At 43.5% G+C, this 17,367-nt stretch overlaps 1 protein-coding gene across 3 annotated transcripts in view; it reads left to right on the top strand.

Moving 5' to 3' along the window:
- Nucleotides 1-16,999, top strand: part of ARHGEF12 (Rho guanine nucleotide exchange factor 12) — a 113,433-nt gene extending 96,434 nt beyond the window's left edge. For all 3 annotated transcript variants that reach the window (XM_075277600.1, XM_075277599.1, XM_075277598.1), the window contains 6 exons: nt 988-1,067; nt 6,899-7,063; nt 8,462-8,824; nt 8,909-9,150; nt 9,296-9,365; nt 15,247-16,999. In XM_075277600.1, coding sequence (XP_075133701.1) covers nt 988-1,067; nt 6,899-7,063; nt 8,462-8,824; nt 8,909-9,150; nt 9,296-9,365; nt 15,247-15,278 — 952 coding nt within the window. In that variant the 3' untranslated portion in view covers nt 15,279-16,999. The remainder of the gene's footprint in view (nt 1-987; nt 1,068-6,898; nt 7,064-8,461; nt 8,825-8,908; nt 9,151-9,295; nt 9,366-15,246) is intronic.
- Nucleotides 17,000-17,367: the final 368 nt, after the last annotated feature.

Genomic DNA, 17,367 nt, shown 5'->3' with positions numbered 1-17,367 from the left:
GCTTTTATCATCAGTAAAATAACTTTTTGTACATGGTTTACATGCAGTGTGGTTACTTCATATAGTGTCTGTTGGTGAAAATCCTATGTAATTTAGTCAGGAGCATTGTTGTGAATATATGTCTCCTACTGATGTGATATCCAGTACACAAAACGCTTTAATTTCCTCCTCCCTATGGCCATACATATACATCACACCTCCACTGCTTCCTGTCTCTGGAGGTATCATGTTTCACATGCTGGGCAGCTGTCAATGCAGTATCAGTGAGCAGCTTGTAACATATGGACATGCAGGCAGATGTAAATAAAGGCAGTGGCCCACATTTACTGATACTGTCTAAATTTTAGAGATTGTAAACTTAGACTAAACAGTCTCACTCTACACCAGGTTTATCACAAAATCTTATTCTGTTTGATTCATTTGGCGAATGTTTAGATTGTGTAGTCTAACTTCACACCACTTATTAGTTGCCTTGTATTGCTACAGAAAATGTGCCGAAATTTTGTCTCAAATTTGGAGCACATTGCCTTTACTTAGGTCTTTCCGGTCTTCAGACAAGCCTCACCCCTTTCCTTCTAAGCCACACCCCCTTTGCATACTAGTATTTAAAGTGTTTAAAACACTTGATAAATGTAGCGTAGGCCATGTTAGATTTTTGACACCGGAGTTTTGATGCATGTTGCTTAATAAATCCCACAGGTCTTGTCTGAAAAAACATACAGAAAATCTTAAGACTGACAAACAGCCGTGGTTGACAACCGTCCCACATTTGCCAGTATTGTTCCTATTTTTCTTCAACCGTTCTGGCAAATTTCAGCAATACTGATTTGATTGACGAAACCCCTCTCCAAAGTGTATGGGGGCACCACAGCCTGCCCCGTTTATATTTGCGAAAGTGTTTACCTTCTAATTGTCTCCAAATTATGTTCATGGGAAACCCTTTTAATTGTGGACACCGATCATATAACATGTATTTGTCATACACAGAGAGGAACATGAAGATGGTGAGAAAAGGAAAGTTGAGCATGAAGATAAAGGAGGAGAAACTCTTACTGGGCCCAGCTCAGGTGAGTGACGTGTAATATGTAGTGTCATTGTGGTCATATAGGCAGGTGTATAAGTGAGAGGCCTGCAATCATGGTCTGTTCTTAACCCAATATCTATATGTAGATCTAACAGAGACTTGTGTCAAGACACAAACCCTTCAAATCTTCACATGACTTTACTCTTACAGTAAGTTCTTACATCTCTTCCAATGGGAGTCAGGCTGATTTTTTTTTTTTCTTCTCTCCAGCAGTTTTGTTCACCTAAAGGAAAAGAAGCATCCTGACCTATCTCCAGGCAGATTCCGCCTTGCAAAGCCCATTCAAATGAATAGACGGCACTAAAAAACAAAAGCATGTTTTGGGTTTTTTTTCTGCCTCCCATTCATTTCAATTGGGTTTGCAAAGCGCTTCCTTTTTCCTCTAGTTGAAATATCAGCTCCTGATTTCCAGTGAAATAAATGGAAGAGTTGGGAGATGGGTCCGCTTCGAAATCTGCCTGCAAAAATCTCAGTGTGAACATACCCTTAGGGCTAGTTCACACGGGGCGTGAAATGGTGTATTTTGGTCCTGATTTTGACGCAGGAAGCCAAGTCAGAATAGGGCTATAATGCGCCTGCCGTGACTGTCACGACTTCTAACAGTCGCAGCTTACCGCTCCGGAGTAGGCCCAAATGAATGAGCCTAGTCCGGAGGGTGCTGCCGCGAGGCGGATGCCGGGGCTGAATCAGCTGTGGAATCCGCCTGAAGAAAGGCAGCTCTCGGAAAAAAGTAAGCTAGCGGTCTACATAGATCTCTATTGTGAGGGGGCGGATTCTGACGTAAATTGAGCGCCAAAATCTGCCCCCTCTTGCCGCCTGTGAACGAGCCCTTAGGCTGCGGCTGCACATTAACTATGGTTTGCAATTATATCTGCACTGTGATACACAATGTAATGTGTTGGTTGCCTAAAATTATATTTTTTCACTGACTCGAAGCCAAATATCCCCCCTCCCATCGAGTAGTCTCACTATAGTACGTCAGAGGCAAAGCATATTTTTGGTCAAACCATTTCTGATGAATGACCGGAATTTGGGTCTAACCATGGCCTAGTGTACAGACCACCTATTAGGTGTGTGGAGACTTATACAGCCATAGATGCTCCACTGTAAAGGATCATGGGAGGAATATGCAAATCTGTCTCCCAAGATGTAAATAGGGAGACAGTGCCTCTGTAATAATGCCCTCTATAGGAAGCACCCTGAACATCATCACGCCTGAATTTGACAGAAGCCTTTACTGCATAATGTGGGATTTTTACCAAGTCAGTTTCTCAGCTACGGACGGCCATTTCGGTCTGGTTGGACCTCGTAAGCGGTGCGTAGAGAGAACTGACTTGGTAGAAGTGAGAGGCTGAGATACCAGATTATGGGGATAATGTTACTCCTTAAGGAGAGACCACCTATTAGGTCTGTGGAGACTTATACAGCCATAGTTGCTCCACTGTAAGGGATCATGGGAGGAATATGCAAATCTGTCTCCCAAGATGTAAATAGGGAGACAGTGCCTCTGTTATGCTGCCCTCTATGACATTATCCCCATAATCTGGTCTCTCAGCCTCTCACTTCTACCAAGTCAGTTCTCTCTACGCTGCGCTGACGAGATCCAACCAGACCGAAACGGCCTGGTAAAAATCCCACATTATGCAGTAAAGGCTTCTGGGAAAGTCAGGCATGATGTTCAGGCTGCTTCCTATAGAGGGCAGTATAACAGAGGCACTGTCTCCCTATTTACATCTTGGGAGACAGTTTTGCATATTCCTCCCATAGCCTAGTGGTCATACATGTGTACTGCGTTTGTCAGGCTGCCTGCGTAAGTATACTAGAATACGCAGTATCCGTGCCAGGATTCATGTCTGTTTGCTGTCATGGAGCACGCAGCCCGATGTTCATTCATACACTTCTTCATTAGCTTTGGCGTTGTCTTCCACGCTGCAGATTAGACTTCTTGCCATGTGTTTGTTTTTACGTTACGGCCGCGTATTAGCAGATATGACTCAGTATCTGTATACTATATAGAGCACCAGATCTGCCCCTCGCTCCGTCCGGTGACAGATGTGCCTTTGTACATTATGGCAGTGAGCGATGAATGCAGCTCTGCACATTTTATAGGGCTTTTTCTGTACTTGGCTCCAGATAGGAGTTAACATATGGCAAGTGAATCGATCTGCTAATTCCAAGTCATTAGATTTGTCAATGCTCTTCATATAAAATGAGATGGAGCAGAAGCGATGTTCTGATTCACTGCGCACATACCATGGCCTATATGCATTGTGGAGCTATCACTGGCGGTAATGCTTGTCATTTGTATCGCAGAAAGATGGTTGTGTGCATTGGATGTGATCGGAATTCTGACGTATCTAATAAGACGTGGAATGTGTCCATTCACTCAACCAGAAAGCGTGTCTCCATTTGCACCTGAGTATAGGGTGTTTCGCTGTACTAGTCCTTGGATAGAATAGGATAGCTATGTTATATTGGAGCGCTGGAAAAGTTATTCTTAAAGGGATAGTCAATCACTTTCTGCAGTCCAGCATCTCATTTTATTTGTGGGGTGGTATTATATGCCGTATTACAAGGTCAAGACCAGTCCTCCAAAGCCGTGATGTCTGACTTGTAGAAAAGACTCTAAGACAAGTGGCCCACGCTTCTATAGTATGTGTGTGTCTGTGTGTGTGTATATATATATATATATATATATATATATATATATATATATATATATATATATATATATGGACTATAAGACGCACCTAGGTTTTAGAGGAGGAAAATAGGGGAAAAAAAATTTGAAGCAAAAAATGGTAAAATATTTAATATATGGGAGTTGTAGTTTTGCAACAGCTGCAAGGCCACATTGACAGGTGACCCTGCAGCTGTACGGGGATGTATAGAGTGTTTTTTTTGCGGGGCCAGCTGTACTTTTTAGTTATACCATTTTGGGGAATGTCTATTTCTTAGATCACCTTGTATTGAAAAAAACCCGGTGGTTTATGATATATATATATATATATATATATATATATATATATATATATATATATATATATATATATATATATAATTTTTTTTTTTCTAGGGACAGGAGGTGATTTAGAACTTTTATTTATATTTTTAAAGCTTTTTTTTTTTTTTTTTCTACTATTTTATTCCCCCCCCGGGGGCTTGAACCTGCAGTCACTTGATTGCAAGTCCCATAGACGACAATACAACTGTATTGCCGTCTATGGGACATTCTGTCTATTAGTATTACAGCTGGTCATAGAGACCAGCCGCAATACTAATACAGCAGTGACAGGCCTGGGAGCCTCATTAGGCTCCCGGCTGTCACCCGAACAGGTCGGCTCCTGCGATATCGCCGCGCAGGAGCCGGCCTGCAACTTCACAGGTACGGGGCCGGTGGGGACCGGCCCCGGGGGAGAAGGGGCCACCGATACTGACCCGGCATCCTCTGTACTAGAGAGGCGGATGCCGGGGAGGGATAGACGCCGGGGCCTGAGACATCGCTGCGCTCCACTGTCCTGCATGAAGCCAGCGGCGGGGGGGACGGAGGAGCGGAATAGCATCGCCGCTGCTGGCTTCATGCAGGATAGAGGAGCACAGCGATGTCTTTAGGCCCCGGCATCTATCCCTTGCCGGCATCCGTCTCTCTAGTACAGCGGGTGCCAGGCGCCACATTCGGACTATAAGACGCTCCCTTCTTTTCCCCCCAAATTTGGGGGAAAAAAAGTGCGTCTTATAGTCCGAAAAATACGGTATATATATATATATATATATATATATATATATATATATATATTATGTGTGTATATATATATACTTTGAATGAGAATTTCTTTTAACACCTTAACAGTCACATTAAAATTACAAAAACACTCCCAAAAATGTTGTTTTTTTTGTTTTGTTTTGTTTTTTTATTGCAGATTTTCAATTATAAATATTCTTGCACATATCTCCAGGACCTTATGTACATTTATTCCCACTTTCATAACTTTTTACATTTTATTTCAATGCAGCGTTACGATACCTTGTGTCTTATGGATATACGACTTTTTGATTAGTTTTTATTACTTTTTGTTTTTGAGAGTGAGAACAGAAAACATCAATTCTGACATCTGAATTTTCAGGTTTATGGCATTTCTCATGTGCTAGTTTTATTTGAAGGGTTGTTGTGGATGTGGTGATTCCAATTTTGTGGGGAAGGGAGTTCCATTAACAAGGGATCCTATCATTAAAACTAATTTTTTCTGCCTACCACGTAGGAATAGCCTTAAGAAAGGCTATTCGTCTCCTACCTTTAGATGTCTTCTCCGTGCCGCCATTTGGCAGAAATCCCGGTTTTCTGTTAGCAACCACTACATTCCACTCCTGGCTTTGGCTCAAAAAAACACAGCAAAATCTGCAACAAAAAAAGCTGCGTTTTTGCAACGTGGGGCCTTATTCGGTGATATGCCCCTTACATTTGCTAATTCTGTAGAGGTTTTCATTCGAACAGTGGCCCCATTTATATTTCACAAGCAAAACAGACACACAGGATCACAATAGAAGAGAACACCCATTGTTAACTCCTCATTACATGCACTATAGACAATAGATGATGTCCCATCTTATCTCCTCCTCACCTCTACACAGAGCATGTCTAGAAAACTCTCCCATAGACCTCACTGAGTCAGCTCCAGACTATTGCTGCCTATTGCCATGATTGTGCTGTAAAATTATTACTAAATGCTGTTACCAGAGAAGAGAAGCTCAGGCAAGATGGCTGCCCACATAATCGCGTACAGAATGCTAAATATTTCCCATTGCATATGCAAATTCCTACAAGGATAGGATATTCCCATCTGACAAAGGGATGACCTATGTCTAGATTTTCTATTATTACTTTCCTATTCACGTCCACCTTTTTACCAGCCTTTGGGAGAGTTGTGAACGTCAGGAAAGTGATCCCTATGACTATCTACTATAGAGATTAGTACACTTGCTCTAGCTAGAAACTCTTATTTTGGCACTTCTTCCTCTTCACCCATTTACGACTACATCAGGTGTTAAAAAGTGGCCCTTTTGTTGCGTCGGTAAATGAGGGCAGTTAAACTCATTGGTCATGGACCATGGCAGCCGCATCGCCACGCTCCCTTATGAGTAATCCTAGTTCAATCAAGAGCATGAAAATAATTCAAGAAAATGGAGCATTAACTCCCTCTACAATAAGGCAAGGAAGTGAATGAACCTGAGCTAGAAATACAACCGTCATACCACACTAGATATTCCAGCACTAATTCATTATAGACGCGTCCTCCCTTCCCTTTCCTCTTGGCTGAACATACTGTATGTGTGTCTGTAATGTATGTGTGATCAGCTTTTCAAGACAACACGATTTTGCAAATCTCTATCTCTAGCATTGTGAGGCCACCTAGTGGTCGTTCTGTGAATTTCAGCCTGTTATAGTTTATATAGAATTTCAGAATATTGAATTAATTTCACGAGAGTCCTGAGCCAGGATAAGGGGGTGGACGGGACACATGTAACCGTAATATTTCTAAGGCCGTCACCAATTTGAGAAGAAGTGAGCCTTTTGTTAAGGTGGTCTAATCCTCCGTGTGTCCTATGTTGGGATGTTAAGGTCCACGATGCCCCAAAATGAACCCTCCTTGGTCAGTGTATTCCTGTCTATGTCATACCATCTCCCTGCACCACGTCACGAGGCAGCATAGCTTTTCTCTTGCAGTGATATTTAGTTGGATCGTGGATTATATTTTCTTTTGTGCTTTCAGTAATAAAATAGACACAAAACAATGATCATATGTATTTTGCTTGCAGACAAGGATTCAGGCACTGAAGGTTCAGTTCTGTCTCACAGTGGTGGCGAGAGTATTGGACAACCAGCGCAGAGCAATCTGCTGCCACCGCCGTCTGCCAGTCCTAGCCATATGTCCTATTACACGGCTGCGGAGCACACGTGGGCACAGGATGCGCTCAGAAACCGTAAGTAGTGGTGACAATTGAGGAAGTTTCTTCTGGTCTGTACATTGCATAGTGGCTCTGTTTGGTGTTTTAGCTCAGACCCTTATACTTGGATGGGATTAAGCTGCCGCTCCATGTGACGCATGAATGTGAGGTCCCTTGGCCCGTAAAGGTGCTCACAGGAGCGATGCCCCACTTCAGTCAGATACTGTGTGTCTGTCCTACATATCTAGGTATTATTTCTAACCAGTCCTGAGGCTGCGGACATCGATATTTTGGTCCTGGAAACCCCCTATAGCATTTACCCCATGACTTAAATAAGGGGTGGGCAATTAATTTTCCCATGGGGCCACGTGAGAGATTGAAACTGTTCTGGAGAGCTATAAGTGCCGTTGCAAATTTAGCTCCACCCACTTCTACATTGACTCCGCCCATTCTCAAACATTTCTCCATTTGCCCCCACAAAGTATAATCCTCCTACAGTCACCTGTACATTATATGTTCCCACATTATAATGTTCCCCTCCAAATTTCCCACAGTATTAAGTCCCTCTCCTCTTGCCCCAGTTTAAACTAGCAGAAACTAGAGGGACATTAAACTGGGGCAACTTGAGGGGGATATTAAACAGTGGGGGTAGTTGGAGGGGGACATTAAACTGGGGGCAACTAGAAGCTGATATGTCCCCTCCAGCTAACCCCCATGGTTTAATATCCTCCCCCAGTTGACCCCAGTTTAATGTCACCCTCCATCTTCCCCCTAGTTTAATGTCCCCCCCTCCATCTGCCTTCAGTGTAACTGCCCCCCTGCATCTGCCCCTAGTTCCCCCCCTCTTGCTCACACATGCTGTCTCTTCTCTCCTCTTTATCTTCCAGCAGCCTCCATTGCCGGCAGCTTGATGTTTCTGTGAACAGCAAACACACTGTCCTGTGTGGCTCCGCCCACTAACGAGTCTTAGCCTATCCTGGTGAGCTTAAGGACCTGTGATGATGTCATCACAGGTCCTTGAACAAATTTCCAATTCAGCATCTACTTTTATCCCACAAGCTATGCAGGCCAGACAGAACCAGTCAGAGGGCCGGATGTGGCCCGCGGGCCGTACATTGCCCAGGTCTGACTTAAATGGTAATCAGATACATGTAGTAAGGGTATATGGTTACATCTGTCACCCCTAGGCTTCCATTATGCTATTCCATAGCTGACATATACGAACCAAAGGCCCTTGGAATATCTTGTCGTCTCCATTGGGCTAGTATAACACCGCCCCGCTAGCCCTCTGCCCTGACTACTTTGGAAAAGTTGAATAAATTTGTCTGACCATCTCAGTGGAAAATCCTGTGTAGTGGATACAAAGGCGCCATTGACCGTCCTACGTACCATAAGCGTTCCTCCTCACTGACCTATAACCTTTGTTTCCTGCAGTGGAACTACTTCGTGAATTATTAATGCAGCAGGTCAAGCTCCTTCAGAAAGAGGAAGCCGAGAACTTCCATCGTTTCTGCAGTCGGAGTGCCCAGCAGATGACAGACAGTGACAGACAGCTGAGAGCTTTGGGACACCACCACCAGAGGAAAAGAACCGGAAAGACTTCTGCAAATAAACAATCTCCTATACAACTAAAGACTGAAAAGCAATACCCAGATCAGGGTAACATCGGCTCGGACGTGGTGGAGGAGGCTCCCGAAGATGGTGGAGAACAATTTTTTGACGCCCATGAACCTCAAAGTGATGACCAGTCGAAGAATTACACTAAAGAATCAGAAGACGTTCAGTATCGGATATCAGGTCGGGCTCGGCTATATGCTTTTTGGGTTTTTTGCTACGTAGTATAGGTAGCTTTGTTTTTTTAATACAATTTTGTTCTTGCAGGGAGGTATCTGATCCTGGAGGGCTATGAGAACATGCAGGAAAGTTCCACAGATGAAGACTTTGTTTACTCTGAATCCTCTACTCAATGCACATATTCAGAGCAACAAGCAAGTTCCTCGTATACAGCTGACAGGCTGAACCCCCTTGTCCCCGGGCACCTTGAGCCCACGCCACCCTCTGACATGTTCAAACAGATGTTGCATTATATCGAAAAGATAGAAACTGACTTGCAACAGCTCAAGGTAAGAAAATACCGCCATTGCTAGTATATGCCGTCACCTCGTGCCTGGCCAAGCATGAGCAGGTCTTACTATATGTAGATACTGGACACATTTAGCGACTATTCGGCACTATTTTTACATATTTCCTTTGGTTCCTACTTCGCAGGGACTTGAAAATTGTTATAGTGCACTCCGGAATAAGCTGGCTGCATCAGGCCTCTTGGAAGAAGAACCAGGTAAGACAAGACAATGTTGCAAAGCTCAAATTCATCTACTAGTCTATGGGTAGTATGTGAGCTATAGAGTCCTTAGTAGCACATGTCGCTCCTGCTACACCACTGTCCTCTATCACTGGGCGTCCCATCCTTATAGTATAGGGAAACCCCTGGGTGAAAAATATATGTATATTTAGGTGGAACCCTGACCAATTTTTTTTTTTTACAAAAATTATAGTAATCAATAAAAATAGATCAGAATATAATAATACATTTCACTATCTGATTTTAATAAATAATTGCGCCACTTTCCCTTAAAGACGACCTTTCATCATTTGGGGCACATGTGGTTTTATATACCGCTAGAAAGCTAACAGTGTGCTGAATTCAGCGCACTATCGGCTTTCATGTTCTGTGCCCCCGGTGAAGAGCTATCGGTCCCGGTACCGTAACTCTTCACTGTCAGAAGGGTGTTTCTGACAGTCAGGAACGCCATTCCTCACAGAAGTGTCTTTAGCGCTGTACTATGAGCGTTCCTCACCACTCACACAATACAGCTCTATAGACGCTGCTGTGAGGAAGGGCGTTCCTGACTGACTGTCAGAAACGCCCTTCTGACAGTGAAGAGTTACGGTACCGGCACTGATAGCTCTTCACCAGGGGCACAGAACGGGAAAGCCGAGAGGAGAGGGGACAGGAGAGCAGGTGAAATCCTGAGATGGGAAATCTTTTTAATTTACACTCCAGACCAGACGACTAAACTATTTCAGACCTACAACTGACCAGACTGGCAAAATTAATTTACATGCCAGATGTCAATCCACACAATTCAGGCCCACAAATTAACTTAGACAAACAAGAGGCAAAGCTGGAGCTGGGGGTGAACCCTTGTTGCGAACCAGATATGTTGGATTAAAGGGATTCTACCATTAAAACTTTTTTTTTTTTGTTGTTGTGGATAAGATGTCGGAATAGCCTTTAGAAAGGCTATTCATCTCTTACCTTTAGACGTGATCTCCGCCGCGCCGTTCCTCAGAAATACCGTTTTTTACCAGTATGCATATGAGTTCTCCCGCAGTGATATGGGCGGCCCCAGCGCTCAAACAGCGATGAGGGCGTCCCCACCGCTGCCAGAGAAGTGTCTCCAAGCGCCGCCTCCTTCTTCATCCGCCGTGTCATGTTCAATGTCTTCTTCCGGTGCAGGTTTGTAACCTAGCAGAGCAAACTGCACAGGCCAAGGGAAAATGGCCGCTAACAATACTGTGCAAGCGGCCATTTTCCTGTGACCTGTGCGCCTGCACAGTCTGCTCTGCTCTGCTCTGCTAGAAGTTACGAGCCTGCGACAGAATACATTGAAGATGACGCGGCGATGAAGAAGGAGGCTGCGCTTGGAGACACTTCTCTGGCAGCGGTGGGGACGAGAGACCATGTCTAAAGGTAAGAGACGAATAGCCTTTCTAAAGGCTATTCCGATGTCTTATCCACAAAAAAAGGGTTTTAATGGTAGAATCCCTTTAAAGTAATGCACAAATAACATATTCCTTGCTAACCGGCTTGCAGACCTAGCCTCATACCATCGTGTATCTGCAGTGCACAGAGCTGGTACAGGCTGCCACAAAGTGCTTGTCGTAAATTGACTCTTTGCTTGATTTCCCCATCTAATGGAAACAACTGTTCAGTGAATGTAGTGGGGGCGATGGGTTTCGGCTCTGTGCACACTCCGCAGACTCTTGTTACTGCATCCTCGGGTGCATACTAACTAAATGTAGTTGATATTCATCAGTCTAAGTAGGCAGTAAAACATATCCGACAGATGGTTCTTCACCCTTGTGCTGGTCATGTGACTCTCCCGTAGCACTGCCCCCCCTCCCCCATCCCAAAATCTATAAGCATCATAGACCACCGAATAATTTGCTCATGTTGTACATAATAATGTATCTATTAGGCCATTAGAAGATCTGCCTTGACCACATCTGTCCCGTGGGCGACTTTCCTCGTAGAACATATATTTAGTTGTTCTAATGCAGAGGGTGACTCATATGGAAAAATCTGAATTTATCGGATGGTTACCTTCAGCTGCACAAATCTCTTATCTAAGGCTGTGCTCAGGCTCCGGCTACATGACGTGATGCTGGAGATTTATACACTGACAAATATCACTCGCCGCTGCCATAATTGGGATATAAATCTACTGGAGTGCTAGGGGTTAAGTCACTTTTAGGTATATAATATATACTGGGACAATCTCCTGGTATGTATGACAAACCGAATCATAGGGCAGCATTCACTTGATAGGCGCTTTTGGTTTTTATGCATTATACAAAACCTACATCGTTCTGTATTTGCCGGACCTTGGGTTTCCAGGCATGTTCAGAACCAGCACCCAGCCCCAGAGTCAATCTGACGCCTCTCTCGTGTATGCAAGTAGTTGCATGTACTATGGGGACTGGGAGACTAGATCATTACAATAGAAGAGCTTGGTATCGCCGCTCATTCCCATTCACTTGAACGGGACTGAGAAGTGAACAGTCTATGTGACTGATGAATACAATATCACATGGTGTTCGAAGTGGAATAGCTGATCAGTGGGGGTGCTGGGTGTCTCACACACACACACACACACACACACACACACACACACACACACACACACACACACACACACACACACACACACACACACACACACACACACACACACACTGATCTTCAGTTCACTGATCTTCAATTTGACCCTTTTGAGGGTCAAATTGTTTGCACATGTCATAGATCACAAAAATTGCAAAAAATTTTTTAAGGGTAGTTAGTTTCTAAGCCATGCACCACTTCCTCAAATAAATTACTGATAACCCCCCCCCCCCAATACACTGCTGTACAGTGTGAACGCCTCCTAGAATAATACTGTGTACCCCATTTGTTAGTCTATAGTAGGAGTGCCCAGGCATTAGTACGTTGTACAAGGCCGAGCTCACACCCGCGGCTAGCTGCGGCATTCTGCTCCGGATTAGGCCCAAATGAATGGGCCTAGTCTGGAGGGAGTGTCGCATCGTGGACTCCACGCCGTAATCCATGGCAAGGTAGGGCAGCACTCCTTTTTTTTCTGCTAGTGTTTTTTGCGCTAGCGGAAAAAAGAAAAGTGAACAGCTCCCATTGAAGTCAATGGGAGGGGTTTTTTAGAGCCGGATTCTGCGTCAAAATCCGATAAAAAAAAAAACAAAAAAAAACAACCCGTGTGAACTCGGCTTAAAGCGTCTTGTCAATGTTTCTGTCTTTGATTAGAATACCCTGACCTTAAGGAGTTAATCCCACAGTGCTAGTAACTGGTTACGGAACGGATATTGGGAATCACTTAAAGGCTATTTTATAGGATTGTCCAGATCTACAATTCTGCACTAAAACCAGTCCATGTGATCAGCAGTTACCCTACGGGGCTCCGCGTTTCCAGAAGATTTAGATTTGTTTTCAATATATTGGGTTTCAGCCAGATGAAAGGCTCCGTTCAGTAGTAATGAGTTAGGAAAGATAATATAGTTATTTCCTAATGTAGTGAAATTGTTACTAACGACCCGTTTCATAGATTGTAATACGGACACAAATCCCAGCCATGGGTCAGCAGCGTACATGAGGAACCATGGCTCCATTTCAGACATGAGATCTGATCATGATTGATCCCAGTGGTCGGACCTACAGCGAGCAAATACTTATGGTCTATCCTGTAGATACATGAGAATTTCGGAATCGGGTGGGGACAAGTCTTCTACGTACTACATCAGTTGCAGGTGGTACTCACCGTACAATTACACATTGATGAGCTGAGCCGGCGCCATCTGCAGCGAGATGTGCTCTTGAGCGTTGCGAACTCCGATCACTTCTGTTTAACCCCTTGGATGCTTCGGTCAACCAAGACTGTGACATCTCAGAGATTTGTTAGTGTCTATGCCAAGCCCCGGTCTCTGCCAGCGGCAGAGTCTATTAGGTTCTTTGCCTTAAGCTGAATAGTCTAATACTGTGCAGTCTATTGTGCTAGCAGTCAGACTCATGTCCAATTCTGAACTAAATAAAATGTCCAATAAAAAGTAAATAAATAAAATAATTGAAATATTGAGTATGTAAAAAAAAAACAAAAAAAAAAACAGGAATATCTCTTTCCTGAGTTCCAAAAAACAAAAATAAAACTAAAAAAAATAATAATCAAAAACAATAGCAAGTTGGCAGGTTTATGTATAGGGAAAAACAGTGGCAGAGGTCCAATTTTTTATTTTTTTTTTCTGCTCACATCACCTTCTCAAACCAAGGAACAAAAAGTAATCAAAAAATCATAAATCTCGGAATAGAAACGACAGCTTTGTCAGGAGAAAAGTAAAACATTTTTGGCTTCCGGAATATGGCAACACTTAAACGGATGATTTTTGAAAAAACATTTTTATATTAAAGGGATCCTATCTTTCAAACCCTTTTTTTTTTTTTCTAACTAACACGTTGGAATAGACTTAAAGAATATTCGTCTCCTACCTTTATAAGTAGTCTCCGGCCCGCCGTTCGGTAAAAAAAAAATTCTGTTTTTTGTTGGTAGGCAAATGAGTTCTCTCACAGCACTGGGGGCGGTCCTCAGCGCTCAAACAGCACTGGGGGAGTGTCCCCAATGCTGCAAGAGCACTCTCCAGCGCCGCCTCCATCTTCTTCAGGAACGAGGTCTTTGCCGCGTCGTCTTCCGGCGGTGTCTTCTAACTTCTAGGCCTTAGGCCTAGGGCAAAGCCGACTGCGCATGCCGGCAGGCCACGAGAAAATGACCGCTTACAATACTGTGTAAGCGGCCATTTTTCTTGTGGCCGTGAGAATGCGCAGTTGATTTTGCCCTAGGCCCAAGCCCTAGAAGTTAGAAGACACCGCCGGAAGAAGATGCGGTGAAGACCTCGTTCCATACCAAGATGGAGGCGGCACTGGAGAGTTCTCTTGCATCATTGGGGACACTCCCCCAGTGCTGTTTGAGCGCTGAGGACCGCCCCCAGTGCTGTGAGAGAACTCATTTACATACTGAGAAAAACCTGGAATTTCAAGCGTATGGCGGCACGGAGAAGACAAACAAAAGGTAGGAGAAGAATAGCCTTTAAGGCTATTCCGACGTCTTTTTTTTTTTTTTAAAAAAAGGGTTTGAAAGATAGGATCCCTTTAAGTTGATTTGTGCAAAAAGTAGTACAACAGAAAAAAAATAAATGTGTGTGTGTGTGTGTATATGTGTATATGTGTATATATATATATATATATATATATATATATATATATATATATATATATGATTATTATTATTTATTTTGCATCCTGCCCGCAACAGGTTAATACAATTACGGTAAATCCATAAACTATATGTTACACAAAAGGGTGCCATTGAAAAAATACAACATGTGCAAAAAAAAAAAAAGCCCTCATAAAATAAAGTAAAAGGGATTTGACAAAATTAATCAAAGGAGATGATGTTCCTGTCGGGAGTTGATATTATTACGTGATCTCCAGGCTGGAATAGACTTGTACGTAAAATCTCTAGTCGTCTAGATAGAAATTGTTCACAATCTTCTACGAGTATGGAGCAAGGATGATGATCATTTATATTCTGGCCGAAGAAGAATATTGCCGCTGGCTACGAGTCTTTATTTATATGATGCCTCCCATGAATCTTCAAGATGTCCTGGAGAATAGAAAGAAGTGACAAGGTTAATCTTCCTTACATCCCAATGTTTAATATCCAACCATATGACAGGAGCCAAGATGGGAAGTGGCTCCATAGATTCATCAAGCAGCTGCTGTTTTGTATTTCCTTGCGTAGCATATGTATTAGATTTGCCTTCATACTGGGGGTAATGATGCACGCCTGTAAATAATTGTCTGCTTATTCCTTCATCCGCAGATATCACAATGCTCCCTACTGACAAGGGTTGAGAACGAAGCTTTGTCTGAGCTCTGGTCCAGGAGATTCCAGCTCACTGGAGGGATCTGCCTGCAGCCCACTAACAATCCCACAATCTCTTCTAGACCTTGGGCCAACCCTGCAGACCTCTTACAGTCCAAGCCTTCCCTGTCTCATGATCATCCAGCACACACGATACACCTCACTCGTAGGCTAGGCGTCAAATGATTTGGCTATCGAAAGAGAGCGGGTCAAGAAAAAGTGATCGTAGAATCCCGGGACGATGATTTCGGTGTGATTTCATAGCGAGATGTAGCCGGTCTTCCCTCCCCCCAGTTTTGCTCGGCCTGATGGGTACATAGGATGTGGAACATAAGAAAGCGTTACCGAAAAATTTGCTCCAAAAATGGTCTCGAAGACAAATGGAAAAGAATAATTGCCATAAATAAGTGATGGGCAGACACCAGATGGTGTTTAGATGCTTAAATTCCAGAAACATTAGTGCAGGTTGCCAAAACACTACTGAGCTAGCACCCTGGAGGCAGGCACCAGTAAAGCAAATAATATTTAGGGCCAGTAATAAGGTTGCCTGCGTGCCTGCCTCCGTATTTGCACTGACAGTGCTAAGATCTTTATATCGGAGGTTGTCCCTCTTCTCCGTTCTCCCTGTCCCCCATACGTCTTCCCACCCAAGGACCAGAGCGTCACAGTCTCAGCAGCTTTGTATCCGCTCCTGCCAAGTTTCCCAGCTACACTGCCACCTTACCGAGACTGCCATAAAAAAAAGAAGAACTCTTCCTGCATGACCAAAGTGCGGAGAGTGGGAAGAGAGCGCATTTAGCCGGCAGTGAAGTGCGCTCCGTGCCGATCATCAGTATTCTACGTTGCCAATCGCTGACAGATTGTTGCTGCTCTACGCAAGAGGTCCCCGCCGAGATCGTCTGTTCTCCACATCCTCGACCGGGCGGACTCTTGTATTCCACGTAGACAATCGCTCCTATCTGGTGCTCGCATGCAAATGCAGCATGTTCAGACAGTATATATATATATGCGAGCCTGCAATCACTACTTCATTTTTTTGTATTTCCCATAGATTAGCACCAGCTGAAATGAACAAAGTTTCGATGTATTATTTTCTAGGCACTGAGATCTGCACCAGCCCGCCGCTCGCTCTTACATGACTTAGCCAATGAATCCAGTCGTAGCGGAAGGTGACCCTTACCACGTTGTCGTAGTCCGTTTCATCTTTTGGGTTTTTTTTCTTTTTCCTCCCTCTCCCATGCCGATATCGCTGGATTAGGAGATCAGGAAGCAGTCTAGGGACGCGCCTTTGCACTTTTAGGACAGGTTATTCACGGCTCAGTTCGGCCGTGTTTCCCCATTAAAGGGAGTTTTCTGCATCCTTTTTTTTTTTCTGTATGTATATGTATTTAAAAGAAAAAAAACTTCCAGATATATTCCTATTGTACATGAGATGTGTACTCTTAACATTGGCTTAAGACAAGATGTGGGAGTATTATTTTTTGCGTAAGGCCATATTAACATTCATACTCTGTGTTTTTAATTATTGTGGATGGGTGTCTAAACTATATAATTATCCAAATGTATGTTTGTGGCATAGTTATTTTATGAATTATAGCGATAAAGTTGTATGATTTTGGAATGCAATGTCTCTTGGAGATGAACGCATTAAAACGCGGGGTGGGAGACTGGGAAGTTCAGTAATATTCTGATATTAAACGAGCTTATGGAAAGACGATTATTTGGTATTTTCTGGCGATTTTTTTTTTTCCTCTAGGAGCAAAGTCTTTGAAAAAAGCAAAGAAATGACTCTATTCGGACGAGTAAAAGTGAATGGAGGGAATCATCCGTCTCGGTGGGAAGTATTGATTATGTATTTAGAAGGCTTTTACCAACAGGCCATAAAAGAACGGGTCTGTAATCCGCCATATTTGGATCATAGCAAAAAAACTCAATCGACTCGCCAGCATCAGGACTAGGTTTTATGGGGCTGATTGATCAAGACTTGTAATTCCTGGTATTTGCACCTAATTTAGGTCAAGGTGCACTCTCCATCATGCACATTAACGTGACCACCTGTCAAAATCCAGAGACGCACAA

This window comes from Leptodactylus fuscus, chromosome 6 (genome assembly GCF_031893055.1).
Source record: "Leptodactylus fuscus isolate aLepFus1 chromosome 6, aLepFus1.hap2, whole genome shotgun sequence".
In the NCBI taxonomy this organism is placed as follows: domain Eukaryota; kingdom Metazoa; phylum Chordata; class Amphibia; order Anura; family Leptodactylidae; genus Leptodactylus; species Leptodactylus fuscus.
Note: the sequence above shows the minus strand (reverse complement) of the source record. Positions and strands in the feature narration are given on the sequence as shown.